Source organism: Patagioenas fasciata, chromosome 7 (genome assembly GCF_037038585.1).
Source record: "Patagioenas fasciata isolate bPatFas1 chromosome 7, bPatFas1.hap1, whole genome shotgun sequence".
Classification (NCBI taxonomy): domain Eukaryota; kingdom Metazoa; phylum Chordata; class Aves; order Columbiformes; family Columbidae; genus Patagioenas; species Patagioenas fasciata.
The window spans coordinates 21676168-21689147 of record NC_092526.1 but is presented as its reverse complement, the minus strand read 5'-3'; the positions used below and the strand labels follow the sequence as shown (position 1 = coordinate 21689147).

The window sequence follows — 12980 nt, the reverse complement described above, 5'->3', positions numbered from 1 at the left end:
GAAGACATGACGGTTATATAAATATACTTCAAACAGAGGATCGTCTCAGGGTGGGAAAGGCAACTTTTTGTTCTTACTGGTATTTAAGAACTATGCTTTCAGCAACTGTCAGGCCCATGTTACAAGGCTCAAATTCCGTCTTGCTTCTGGGATAGCACCACCTAGCGACTGTTACACATATTGGAGATTGCTGCTTGGCAAAAACCTACGCTGCAAATTCCACAGCTAGTTGCAAGCAGATGTGAGAATGTGCTGTCACTCATCTTCAAACAAAACACCAGAGATACTGGCAGAAGGCTCATTTCAAGTCAGGGTTACCTGGAGAGATGCAATATGGCTTCCATGTAAATTATTAACTTTCACATCAGTCAGTAATCTACAAAAAACTGGAGAAAATTGTATCAAGATTATGAATCTTAATCTGTATTTTTTTATTTTGCTTTAGGAATGAAGCACATGTTGGATGGAAGGAAGAGGACTAAGAGGCAAGGACAGAGTATGATGGGACATTTACATAGTCACTATTCTTTTGTTTACAAAAGCCTCTTTGTAGAAAGTTAAAGAGAACAGCATTATCTTTCTTCACAGAGCAGAGCCAGCGATACCTTCTGTTCTCAGCCAAACCTTTCATTTATCTTGCAAGCTGCCAAAACTAAACCTGGCAACAATCTGATTTTAGAATACAGAGGCCTCAACACAGGATGTGAGTGCCAATTATATTAGACAGCTGGAAAAAATAGAGCAAAATCACAAAGACTTTTAAAAAATAAAAATGACATAAGAGTTTTAAGCCATTCTTGTAATACCATGCAGAGGAGCGTATGCATAACAAATTTTTTAACAGGATGTCCTGTACTGGCTCAACAGAAATGTAGACAACACTCAACTTGCTGTGTGCTCCTCATGGAATGATAAAAGTTCTACAATGGGAGGCGGAAAGCAGAAATTCATGTAAATACGAAACAAGGAAGGAGTGGAAGAGATAAAACTGAAAAGTGAAAATACAGCAACATGGTAACTATAAATTACTGCAATGAGTTGTATCTTCTTACTGAACCTTTTATGCATCTTGGGCAAAATACCCAAGTTCAGTGCTGCTGCCACTAAGTATATCTCTAAAAAGCCAGAAGAAGATGAGTTCACATGATTACATCAGCATGCTGTTTTTAAAATAGCAATAAAATCCAAAGTATAATATTTACGATAATTTGGACTAATAACTGTGACAATGTTTCACTTTGACAATAGCTCCAAATTATTAAACGGCCAGTAAAGAGGGGTGTGGAGGCACATTTGATCAGATGGGAGCTTTCTTTTTGGTTTTGCTTGATCCATCCAGCATGAGTAAAAGAGTCATTCTTACCACTTTAACACAGACTCAAATGTCAGAAGTAGATACAAAGATTCTTTGTTCCCCACTTGGGCACAAACCAACCCCACTCCATCTTAAAGTATATCCCCCTCCATCTAGGCCTGTCACAGCTGAAAGGAGAAGCAGATTCCTGATCGGGTCCTCACCTCTCAGGGACCTCTAAAATCATAGTTTGAAGAGGGGTAGTCCAGTAATAGGTAGCTGAAGGGGTTGCAAAGTTAGCAGAGCTCTGCAGAAAATACCTGTTTTTGTTAACGGGCTAGAAAACAGCTGCTGAAGAAGTTTGTTCTCTGAAGTTCGCAACACCACCACTATGTCAGCAGGAAGAGTGTCTCTGTTCTTCTCAAGAAATGCGCAGGCATCATATAATACCTAGCATGGGAAACAGCACAAGGAAAGTTGCCAAAAAGGGTTACTCAAAAACTGCTGTGTTCTTTAAAATGTCAATCGTCAAGATGACCAAGCAGGCCGTAAGTTTGGCTCTGATAAGCCAATGAATTATTTGCAAAGTACTTAAAAGTGTGCAGTTACAGCAGTGTCCTCAGAATGTGAACTGGCTATAAATAGCACTCATATTCACAGCATGTCACTGCACATCAAATTGGGTTAAATGGCTTAAATCATGCTGTATTATGCTTTGTCATGTCAAAATATGGTATGCATGATGCAATATAATAGAGATACCTCATTGAAGCTTAAGATGACAGTTTACATGTAAAATAAGAAATGGTTCTCCGGTGCTCATAATCTATTTGTTGTCTGCACTGAAATTATGATCTATAACTAGACTGTTGGAGGAACAGGAGTAAGTTGCACATCTGGGTACATTAAATGGGCTTCTCACTGCTTTGAAAATGATAGTAGGAAAACAAAACATTCACCTATTTCTATTATTCGAATTGTCTTTATTATAAATTAATGCCTGGCTATTTGTATTCATATAAGAATCAGTTAATTTTGCTTAACTTTTAATTTATTTTTAAATTGCAGTAATTTTTTAGACCTGCAATATTCTTCTCTAGTCTAATTCCACTGGAGTCCATTAGTTTACACAGAAACTGATTGTCTGCAACAGAGAACTGGCCAGTAGTGTTTTTATGACTTGGTAATTTGGGTACCAAGAATTTACAAAACCTGTGTGAAATTTTACAGTTATTCTTAACAAGCCAGAAAGCTGGACAAAGTTGGCTAGAATATATAATAAAATTCTGGAGTCTAATGATGAGCCAGAGATGAGACTTCATTGATAACTATATAAAACATGGCTATCTCATTTTGATTTTCTTTATAAACAAATATTTGGACTTGAAATCACAAGCAAAGCTCATGTTACGTGAAACAACTGGACTGTTATTCTCCATATAAAATAATATGTGAACTGCTGAGAACAGAAGAACTTAGGTGCCGGAGAGCACAAGAAAACATCTGTGCTCGCTAGCTCCAGACTTTCCAAGGCTCTCTATAGCATTTTAAGTTTAATGACAGATGTTAGTTTACATTGCATTTTATCTGTATACTTATATACAGCCACACACAGAACTACTGTGCCATTCACACAATGTTAACCATTGTGTAGCCTGCTCTGGATCCAGAGAGTTGCTCCTTTGAAATGATTGTAGAAAACGGTGTTTCTGGAGCCAGATTTCTCTCAGAATAAAATGTGGTTACTGTCTACACAATTTGTGAAAGAGCCCTAAGGATAGGTTCTAAAAAATGGACTACTACACATGAAAATTTTATTGTGGATTCAAGTGTCCATAAACTTTATAGTTTTTTTTTCTTAAAATGAAAAAAAAACACACCACTATACAGCAGAAGATTTGGATGAAATAAATAATGACCATATCGTTGTTATTTGACCTAACTAAAAATCACATGACTTTACCTTTCCAGCATAGTGTTGAATACCAAATGACAGTTCTACTCCTTTCGGTCTCCAGAAGTATTTGCATCGTAAGTTATCTTCAAATTTATCTAGACATTGAGAAGAGATATAGATATAAGCGACTTAAGAGTGACTAAGTAAAATCTTTATTCCATTTAGGGACAGTTTGCTGCTCAAGAAGGCAGAACTACTATAAACACATTTATTATCAGATTGCCCACAGAGTTGTGTGCCAGCGTCTCTGTGCTTTCTTCCAAGCTGCAGCTTCTGAATGGAACAGCTCATTCTAAACTAGCCCAGTACAACTTTCCAATCCCACTGTTTTCAGATAGCTTTGTGCACGGAAAACCATAAAATAACAGAGGCCAATGAGGAGGTATGACAAGTTCTCATATTTTGCTATGAACTTGCTTATATGTGTATGTAGGGTTTGGCATGGGTTTATTTCAACTGCATACATTCAAAGCTGTGCATATATCTCACTTGCTTAAATGCCTATTATTTGTATTTTCCCTGTTTTCCTTTCCCCATTCATTTAGCTTTGTGCATACTTTAAGTATATGCTAATGCCTTCAGGCTGGGACTATCTCTCATTTAACTTTGGACTTCTACAGAAAACAAGGTTTCTATCTAAAACATTTTCTAAAGAGGCTCTACCTCTAAAGAGCCAACAGAAAAAGAAACACCACTTTCTAAGAAAAATGTATTTTATGCCCTTTAATATCTCGTAATGAAATTAGTCCTGATACTGTAAAACTTACTATTATATTCCTTTATCTGAACAAGCACTGGAGACATAAGGCCAGAATCAATTGATTAAATTCTCTGCCATGTTTCTGGGTCAGAAAATATTATAAATTTTTGTTTTTCCAAAGTTAGAATCAACTAATATTTTTTATAAAGTTTTTCTTTCTATTAACATTTAATCAAGCTTGTATTTAAAGCAAAAAGAACAAAGTCTGGAATTTTGGTGGGGGGACGACAGGGGAGAAGGGTTGTGGAATTAATGATTGTCTGGCACACCTGTAGAGGACAAAATATCCCACTTTGCTGTCTCCTTGAGGGGTCCTGCTGTACTGTGTACAGATCAGTGGTAAGGCTGATCAGCACTGGACCAAGGAAAGTGCCTCTGTGAAAGTGTAAGTTCAATATTCAGTAATAACAGATTTATAGGACCCACAGGGAAGCACACAGCTTTTGTACACAAATGAAGACTGGAATGAAACCACAGCATTCATTCTATCTGTGAACTAAATTCAAGTTTCAACTTAGCAGAAGTGAAAAATCTTGTACATATATCACACAATTTAACAGGCAGCTGTTATTTCTCTCTGACTATCAGTTTGGGTCTCTGCTACACATTCCACTGAAAGAACTGGAACTCTCTGTCTCTTATTATGGGGGAAAATGTAGTAACTAACAGCAAGACAACACTTTTAAACATGGCATGCAATGCATGTTCTAAAGTTGGCACCAAGATTTGTTAAAATATACATAAAATATGCATGAAGTAAGGGAAATATTCAGCCAGATGGCACACCAGAAATAACATGCACTTTCTATTTATGATGAGATAATCTGGAGTGAAGCACTATTTTCTAATTGGATAAACATGGGCCTAGAAGCCTGGGAGATCTAAATTTTACTCTCAGCACTAATGTTGCTCACAAGGTGGTCCTAGACAGAAGATTCTACTATGTCTCCGTCTTTCCTTCAGTAAATGGGAATAAATGCTGCTTGACGTACCTCACATATAGAGACAAGCCACAGGCTATTTCCTTGTAACACTGGAAAGACAAAAAGCCCTTGACACCTGATATCTAAGATAATTTTTGCAATACAAAAGGAACAGGAAACAGAAAGCAGAGAAAAATTATGAAGCACAATGAAAAACATACTTAAAATGTCAAATGAAATGGCACTGCTTCAGCAGAACAACTAGGCTAGTAAAGATGTCATTCTGCTCTCTCAAAATCTATTTGTTATTTCCCAGAAATTTTGTTCACACATACCAACTAAAGTCAGACTTGTTGCCTGAGGAAATCGACTTTCTTCATCTAGCAGAGAAAGGAGACCCATGGGTTTCTGGAGGAACATATCTAGAAGTGGACGATTGTCCTCGTACTCCACTGTAATAGCATCAATTCCCTCACTTTGATATTCCATCTACAAAGTCAACACAGCACAATGTTAATACTGAATCAGTAAAAGCAACATCGCCATTAGGACTTTGAAGATGCACAGCAATACTCCATAGGCCGCAAGAACATTATTCATAAAACTTCAACTGAAAGATGTCATTATCTTGCATTTAAATTACATATTCATTTTATAGTTTATAAGATACTCCTGAATATGATCTATGGTTCAGGACGTCTGATTCAACTAGACCTCATCTGAGTTGAATTTACCTGCTCAAGTGCAAAGATATGTTGACTGAAATAAAACTGGATCTGTTCATTAGCAATATTTATGCACAGCTGTTCAAAGGAATTTCTTGCAAAGTTCTCAAATCCAAATATGTCTAGTATCCCAACATTCATCCCATTTTCAGCATTGCTGCATGTGAAAACAGAAACAAAATTCATCATGGGCAACACCAAGTTAAAAACAAAACGGTAACTAAGATTGCATAATTTATTCAATCTGCTGCAAAAACAGAGGAGAAAGTGTATTTGAATGTAAGGCAACTTGTGCATTTGTTCAGCACTATCAATGCTCTTGTTTTCGACTTGCTTCTTCCAAATTTCCATGAAGATGGCAGGAGAATCACAGGTACATAGTAACAGACACTTAGCAGCCACATTAAAACAAGAAGTTTCAATAGGCAGATGCCAAATATTGTCTGCTCCTCCTGACAGACAAATGGTGTCAAGGTTTTACAGTATGTTTTTGCTACAGTTAGTCAGAAGGGCAATTACCACAGCTGCTGCTGCTACAGGCTGGACTGTTAAGAGCCCATTTGCTGGCTACTCATGCCACAGTCACGACTAAAACTGCACATGTGGATGAGGACATATCTATATGATACAGTGAAAGGTCAAGTAGAGATCTCAGGTCAGAGGTGTTTTCATGTCACCTAAGGCAGGGATGTCAAACTCCGTTTCACCAGGGGGCCCCATCAGTCTCGCGGTTGCCTTCAAAGGGCCAAATGTAATTTTAGGACCGAATAAATGTAACTACTCCTACATTTATACAGTCCTGAAATTACATCTGGCCCTTTGAAGGCAACTGTGAGGCTGATGGGCCCCCCTGATGAAAATGTGTTTGACACCCCTGACCTAAGGTGTTCTCCTTTTTCTAAAAATCTCTACAGCTGCTTGAAAAGAGCAAAGCAGCCAGATCAGTACCTGACAATGAAATAATACTAATTCACACTGTGAATGCTTCTGTAATCATGAAAAATTAAAAAATCTTCACTTACATCTCAAGTAGAAGTACAATAATAATCCAAGATCTGTATTTATTACTAGCTTACAAAAGCAGAAGGACTGTAAAGACTGTGAATACATACTACAGTTTTTCAGTGTAGCCCAATTATTTATCAGCTTTTGGTATGATTTTAATGTTCACTGCATAAGAGGCACCTTTTTTAAGAATTGTACAGCACTTTAACTCCTCAATTTCCATTGACTTCAGTACCTAATTCCACTCGGCTCTTTGAAAATGTTGGGGTTAATGTCCTGGAAACAGAATTCAGTATCACAGCATGAAAGCCATTTTGAAGCCTTAGCCAAAATAAACACAGCACCCTTTCTGCAAATTCAAAAATATACAAATGGATAAACCCATCAAAGACATATGTACGGTAAATACACATGATTCAGTGATGTGTAACTTGCCATATATTTTTATCTGGCTGAAGCAGCGTATTAATACGATTTACGATCCAGCTGAAGAGCCGGCCATAAAGTGCTTTAGACATGGCATCTCGCACGTCAGCTGCTTTGTCCACAGTGTTTGTTCGGATAATAGTCTCCCCTCGTGTTACAACACAGTGGGAGGTTAGGGCCTCTTGAAGTTCTTCTGACCCAATACTTAGTAGTGCTGCAGCTAAAAGACAGTGGAAAAAAGATACAGGACTGTGATTATGCAGTGGAAAACACCAGCATTGCCCGACTGTTACCACACATTAGAGATTCTCACAAACCCAGTCAAATTGCATTTGGAGAACTGACAATGTTAAAATGTATTTACCATTATCTAAGGCTTCAGGATTGGGAATCTCACTTTTATCTGTTTGGTGTTGTGAAGAAATGGCAGCAAACTCAATATTTCCAGTATTTAAGATTCCAGTCAGAATTCTGTACACTGAGTACACTTCCTGTAAAAGACAACAAGAAGCAATTTTAAGGAATTCAATTAGATATACAGATCATATTTAAGCTATGAAACAAAAAGGTGGGCACTGGAGTGGCTATTAAAGATTGTAGCTTGCTCTGAGGCCAAGTTCTACAAATTGAAGTAAGCTCCCACTGACACAGAAAACAGTGTGATACAGAATTGTGAACAGACTTGCCTGAGCATCAATTGAAACCTCAGGCTGGTCTTGGCTTCTGAGTGTCTGGTTTTGCTTTCACAGTTCACTTCTGTCATAAGAGAGATTCTGTGGCACAGGTGTGTGTTCACAAAACCAAACAGCAACCTGTGCACAGGCAGCACTGGAGGTGATTTTTATAAAGAGGGTCAATAATGGTTTAGCAGCTGGATTTCTTACCTCGTCAGTGAATCCTATAATTCTAAAGCAATGCTGAATAGCTTCAAATTGTCTTCCGTAGGAATCTTTAGTAACAATATCATGCATTACTCTTCCAGTTTCATTATCAATATATCTAAATAGAGTGGGAAAAAGAAAGCACCACACTAGCAGATACGTCAGTACAACCTCCAGTGATTTCAATGCAAGTACCTCAGTAACCGGAAAGAACATTTATTTCAATATCTTCTAATTATATACTTTGGTGCCAATTCATAAGAAGTTTTTGTTTCTGTTGCACTAACTTTTCCTTACTCTGTGCTAAAATCTATTATAACATTACCAATATTTTACACACAGCCCCTCACTCAATAAAGATCAGATGCATCCAAAGTACAAACATCAACTAAAAAACAATTCCAAAGCATATTCCAGGTTCTTACTGAAGTATTACAGTAGGAAATCATAAGTTGATTGTCTTGATTTGGAAGTAAAACAGAATATCTACGTAACAAGAAGGTTGATTCTTACTCTTCCTCTTTAAATAGTTCAAATTTTCAAACAAATACAGTAATACCTTATTGTCCATCTCCTTCTTTCCTTGGGAGGATTAAAAAAGATCCTTAAGGGATGGAGAAGGATTAAGAGAGATTTGAAGGCATCATACTGAAAGCAAGAACTGATCAATAGCTAATTACAACGAGCAGTTAAAACAAGTGAGTGATAGTTACCTAGGAGGCTTTTTATCAGGAAGTCTATATTCAGAAAGTTTCTTCTGATGATAAAGGCCAGCATAAATGTAATAAAATATGTGGAAATTTTTCTCTCCCCTGGAAAAAAAAATAGTATCCTTTTAACGCACACGTGTTTATTCTTGTGGCATCTTGTACAATATAAAAGTAGAAATTCTTATCATGAGCTCAAGCAAGTAGGTAGCAAATCTCCCACTTGTTTTAATGGTGTAGGATCAGCAACAATGGAACACAGAAAACCATAATATTGATCCCAAGAATGGAGCAGCTCAGGTTTCTACTCCAAAAGAACCTAACTGACTATTCTTGTTGTCATAGCACTGTACAAAGGATCACTGCTTTAGCAGAAGACACAAAAGCACTTAAAATAAAGAATTTCTGGGAATTAAATAGAATATTAACATTATATAAATGTCAAAGGACAAATAATTAATATACCTACACAGCTTGTTTTATGACCCTTGATTTTTCAAGTAGATATTCGGAAATCTTTGCCCCCATTACAGCTCCTGTGGGTGTAAACATCATTTCCAGATATTTTCCAAAGCGACTTGAGTTGTCATTGATGGCAGTGCAGGCATTTCCAAATGCTTCAACCAGAGGATTTACCTGAAGAATTTTCTCACGCAAAGCCCGGTTATTGGCCTTGACAGAACAGATACAGATCAGAAGGATCATTAAAAAATGTATTGTTTACCCACAATCCAATTCTTGCTTTTAGAAGCATAGCATCCCTTTCTCATGCTTGTATAGACTTAGATACTGCATTAACTTCTTTACTTATACAACAACAGAGCCAACAAACCGATGACGAAGTCTCCCACAGGCAGGACAAAATACATTCTTCTTTCTCTGCAATTGTTCTGCCTCTGAGGTGTCACACAATTAGTTAGAGTATCAAAACAATTAAAAACTAAACGTGTCTACTTAAGGTTAACCTTACATCTGATTTTCCCATCATTTTGTATAATAACATTACTCATAACATGTAAATGTGTAAGACCTTCTAGGATTAGAGCCATAGAAAGATCTGTCATTCCTCATTGTATAAATGAACAACAGTATATGTGATAAACACTGTAAATAAACTACAGGGAGTGGGATCTAACACCTTCTCTTTAAAAAAATATTTAATGGTTTGGTGTGGGTCATACTCTAGTATCTTACTTCAATACACTCACGTGCATGATTACTTCATCCCTAACTCAACTGGGACAATTCACATGAACAGCATTAAGTATTAAAGATTAAATAAAGTGGAAATTGAGAGCGGGGTCGGGAGGATTTGTTCATAGTTTTACATGATTGGCTGAGAAATACCTTTCCTAAGAAGGTCAAATGTTGGACAATCAGATGGGCACTTTCTGTCTTTCCAGCACCACTTTCTCCACTGATGACAATGCACTGAACAAACAAAACAAAACAGTTAAGGGCACAGCTCTCCACACAGCCAATTGCAGCTATTACTGCTCCTATCTGTTATTTAATGTTTAGTACCAAAACAACAATATACTTTAAGATGTAACTCCTGCAACTTACTTCTGAAAGTAAAGATCAGCAAAGGCTCTGTATAATATTTTTTCCCTAGATTACTAAAATGCATTTCACAATGCCTGACAGCAATATGCACATGTGTGAAGGGCTAAGAGATATTAACAAGTGACCACGTCTAAAGGCGAACACATGCTATGCACATATGTGGCTTGTTTCAAATGCTTAAAACTCAGAAAATTGCCACAGCTCAGCTGAAGTGACATAACAGTAGATTTGAGAGCTCACTGCACTGACTTCATATGAATTAACATGAAACACAAGGTACAGCTGACCAAAAGTCTGCTCCTGGCTTTAAAAATCATCTTTAATAGTTGCTGCTGTGTAGAGAGGCTATTCTGTAGGTGATGATGATATTCAAGCTAGAACAGCAAACTGGTATCTAAACATTTGAGAATAATATGCATCTGTTCGTTGGATGATTCTGGGAGAACATATCCATCTTCTTTCTGAGTCAGCAGTACTTAACACGCGGTATTTTATAGGCTCTCCAAATGGCTTCAGACTTGAGGGTCAGCTAGAAAGGTCTAAATTACTTGGTGTCCTCGTCTCTGCTCCTATGTTTCATGGATGAGATGGAAGTAGAAGACCAGTACACCTTGACGGCCAGTTCACAGTTGAACATGGAAGCATGAACGCTTCGGGTCATAGCAAGTAAAAATTCTAACAGCATTTATTGTTTTCCTATTTTTTCATGTGTTCTATGGAGCACCAGTACAAATGTTAGTCTACTGAAGGTACAGTGTCAAATGACATATAATTAAACCATAGAGTCATGTGTTTTTTATGCAAACACTTGAATATTATTTGCATCATACTGTGAACATACAACATTTTTGGCTTGGAGAAGATACAAGTTCCTAAAATATTATACAAAGGAAGGCTCAATGGATAAAACAAACAGAATCAATACATTTTTGATCTGGCTGCAGTGTTTAGCTAATGCACCTTTACCTGAAGAACCAATATAACATTAGCCAGGTAATGGAGAGAAACATGCTCCTGTAACCCTTTGCAAACAGAAATCAAGCAACTGATTTAGATCTAAATGCAAATTACTTCTTAAAAGGCTATGAAATACATAATACTAAAGATGTACAAAGGTAGCCTGACGGGCTGATGTCAAAACCGATTTTCTTCCCCATATAACAAGTTCTCACATAACTTATTCTACGTGAGTACCATCAAAGTGCGTATAAGCCATTACAGAAGTACTCCCCATCTCTCAGGCCAGTGTACTTCCACATACTCAACAGAACTCCCTTTTTCATCTTCAATGGCCCTTTTATTTGTCATCTTTGCTTGGTATTTTCTGATTGCAGGTTTTTATTATTTTATTCTGTTTTTCTGATTTTAAAAAAGCATTTTACATGAATTATTGCGTGATGTGCAGGGTAAAATCAGGAGGATTTTAGAAATAAAAATAATTATTAGCCCTCAATATTAATGTACCTACAGTACATCAAATTAGAAAGTACAAAGTTACCATTTTAAGAATGTAATGAAAAGAAATTTAGCTTCTACAATATGTCATTTCTTTCTCATTAAAATGATTGCTACATAATTCGATTTGTGTCCTTATTACATTTATATTAGACCTACCCTTAATATATTTTACTAAATTAGTTAATAGTTCCTATGTTTTGTGATTTCTGTTTAAAGGAATTGATTATCCATTGCTTGACAGTGTCTTTAGGTAATTGAATAGCGGTTCAAACTCTGTTAATCAACTATGGCATTGACACCATCCTATATTACACAGGTGTAAATTATTACAATACCTAGTGCAAGACAGGCTGGAATCAGAACATGCAGCAACACTATACAGCTGGTGTGAACTACCAGGACTTCATGGGTGTCCAGGAAACGATATTGGCTGGGTAACCCTACTATCTTATTTGACCACTTTATATCACTGTGTCCTCTTCAGAACTCAGAAAACTATTATAGATTTCTGCTGAGCTTTTCCCGATGTAGGAATAAAAGGCTTAAAGAACAAAAACTCCCAAAATACAAAATAAGAGAATATTAGCCATAGCCACATAGAATAGTGGCAGTAAAATTAATATGAAATCTAAACCAACATGAACAGATTCTTACCTGATCTTTGCTGAACGTAACCATACTTTGGTAGGCAGCATCCGCAGAGGCAAATATGTGGGGGGGATTTGATGAACGCTTCACACCATGGTAAAGCTTGGAAAACTAGATTTAAAAAAAGAATGCACAATAGTCAAAATATGCAACTTAGCTACATAATTAAGAACCGAAAAGAGGGTAGTGACTGTCTTCTGCTTGTTCAAGAGAAGATAGTTGCCTGATTTACCAGCGAATTTCCTCTGAATCACGTGGAAGAAGAGTGGTAATTCTTTGCACTGCCCAACTTCCAGAATGCAAATTACAACCCCTAAAATGCCCTCTGATGTTTCCCATACAAGACAGTGAAGAAAACTGTACCAAAAGGAAAAGAATTTTAAACACAAGTATTCAATCAAGGAAATACCCGGCCTATACAAAAGAAACTTCAAAGATAACAGTTATTCTGAAATCTGGCCCCTCTACCTGTAACCCTAATTTAGGTACCTATGAAGACTAAGATTTATGGCTTTCCCTCCCTTCATATTTGTAAGGAATTAAGCTGCCTTTATCTTTACAGCATTTGAATCAGTTGTTTCTTTTAAGCAGCAACTGATGGCACAGGATGTGTAATAACCCAGTAGTCAG

At 36.9% G+C, this 12980-nt stretch overlaps 1 protein-coding gene across 10 annotated transcripts in view; it reads right to left on the bottom strand.

Moving 5' to 3' along the window:
- MYO3B (myosin IIIB) overlaps positions 1-12980 on the bottom strand; it is a 237898-nt gene that overhangs the window by 128493 nt on the left and 96425 nt on the right. For all 10 annotated transcript variants that reach the window (XM_071811054.1, XM_071811056.1, XM_071811057.1 and 7 more), the window contains exons 14-24: positions 12357-12461; positions 10026-10109; positions 9148-9350; positions 8685-8783; positions 7975-8089; positions 7455-7581; positions 7100-7310; positions 5669-5816; positions 5270-5423; positions 3258-3346; positions 1615-1744 (exon numbers count right to left, since the gene is read on the bottom strand). In XM_071811054.1, coding sequence (XP_071667155.1) covers positions 1615-1744; positions 3258-3346; positions 5270-5423; positions 5669-5816; positions 7100-7310; positions 7455-7581; positions 7975-8089; positions 8685-8783; positions 9148-9350; positions 10026-10109; positions 12357-12461 — 1465 coding nt within the window. The remainder of the gene's footprint in view (positions 1-1614; positions 1745-3257; positions 3347-5269; positions 5424-5668; positions 5817-7099; positions 7311-7454; positions 7582-7974; positions 8090-8684; positions 8784-9147; positions 9351-10025; positions 10110-12356; positions 12462-12980) is intronic.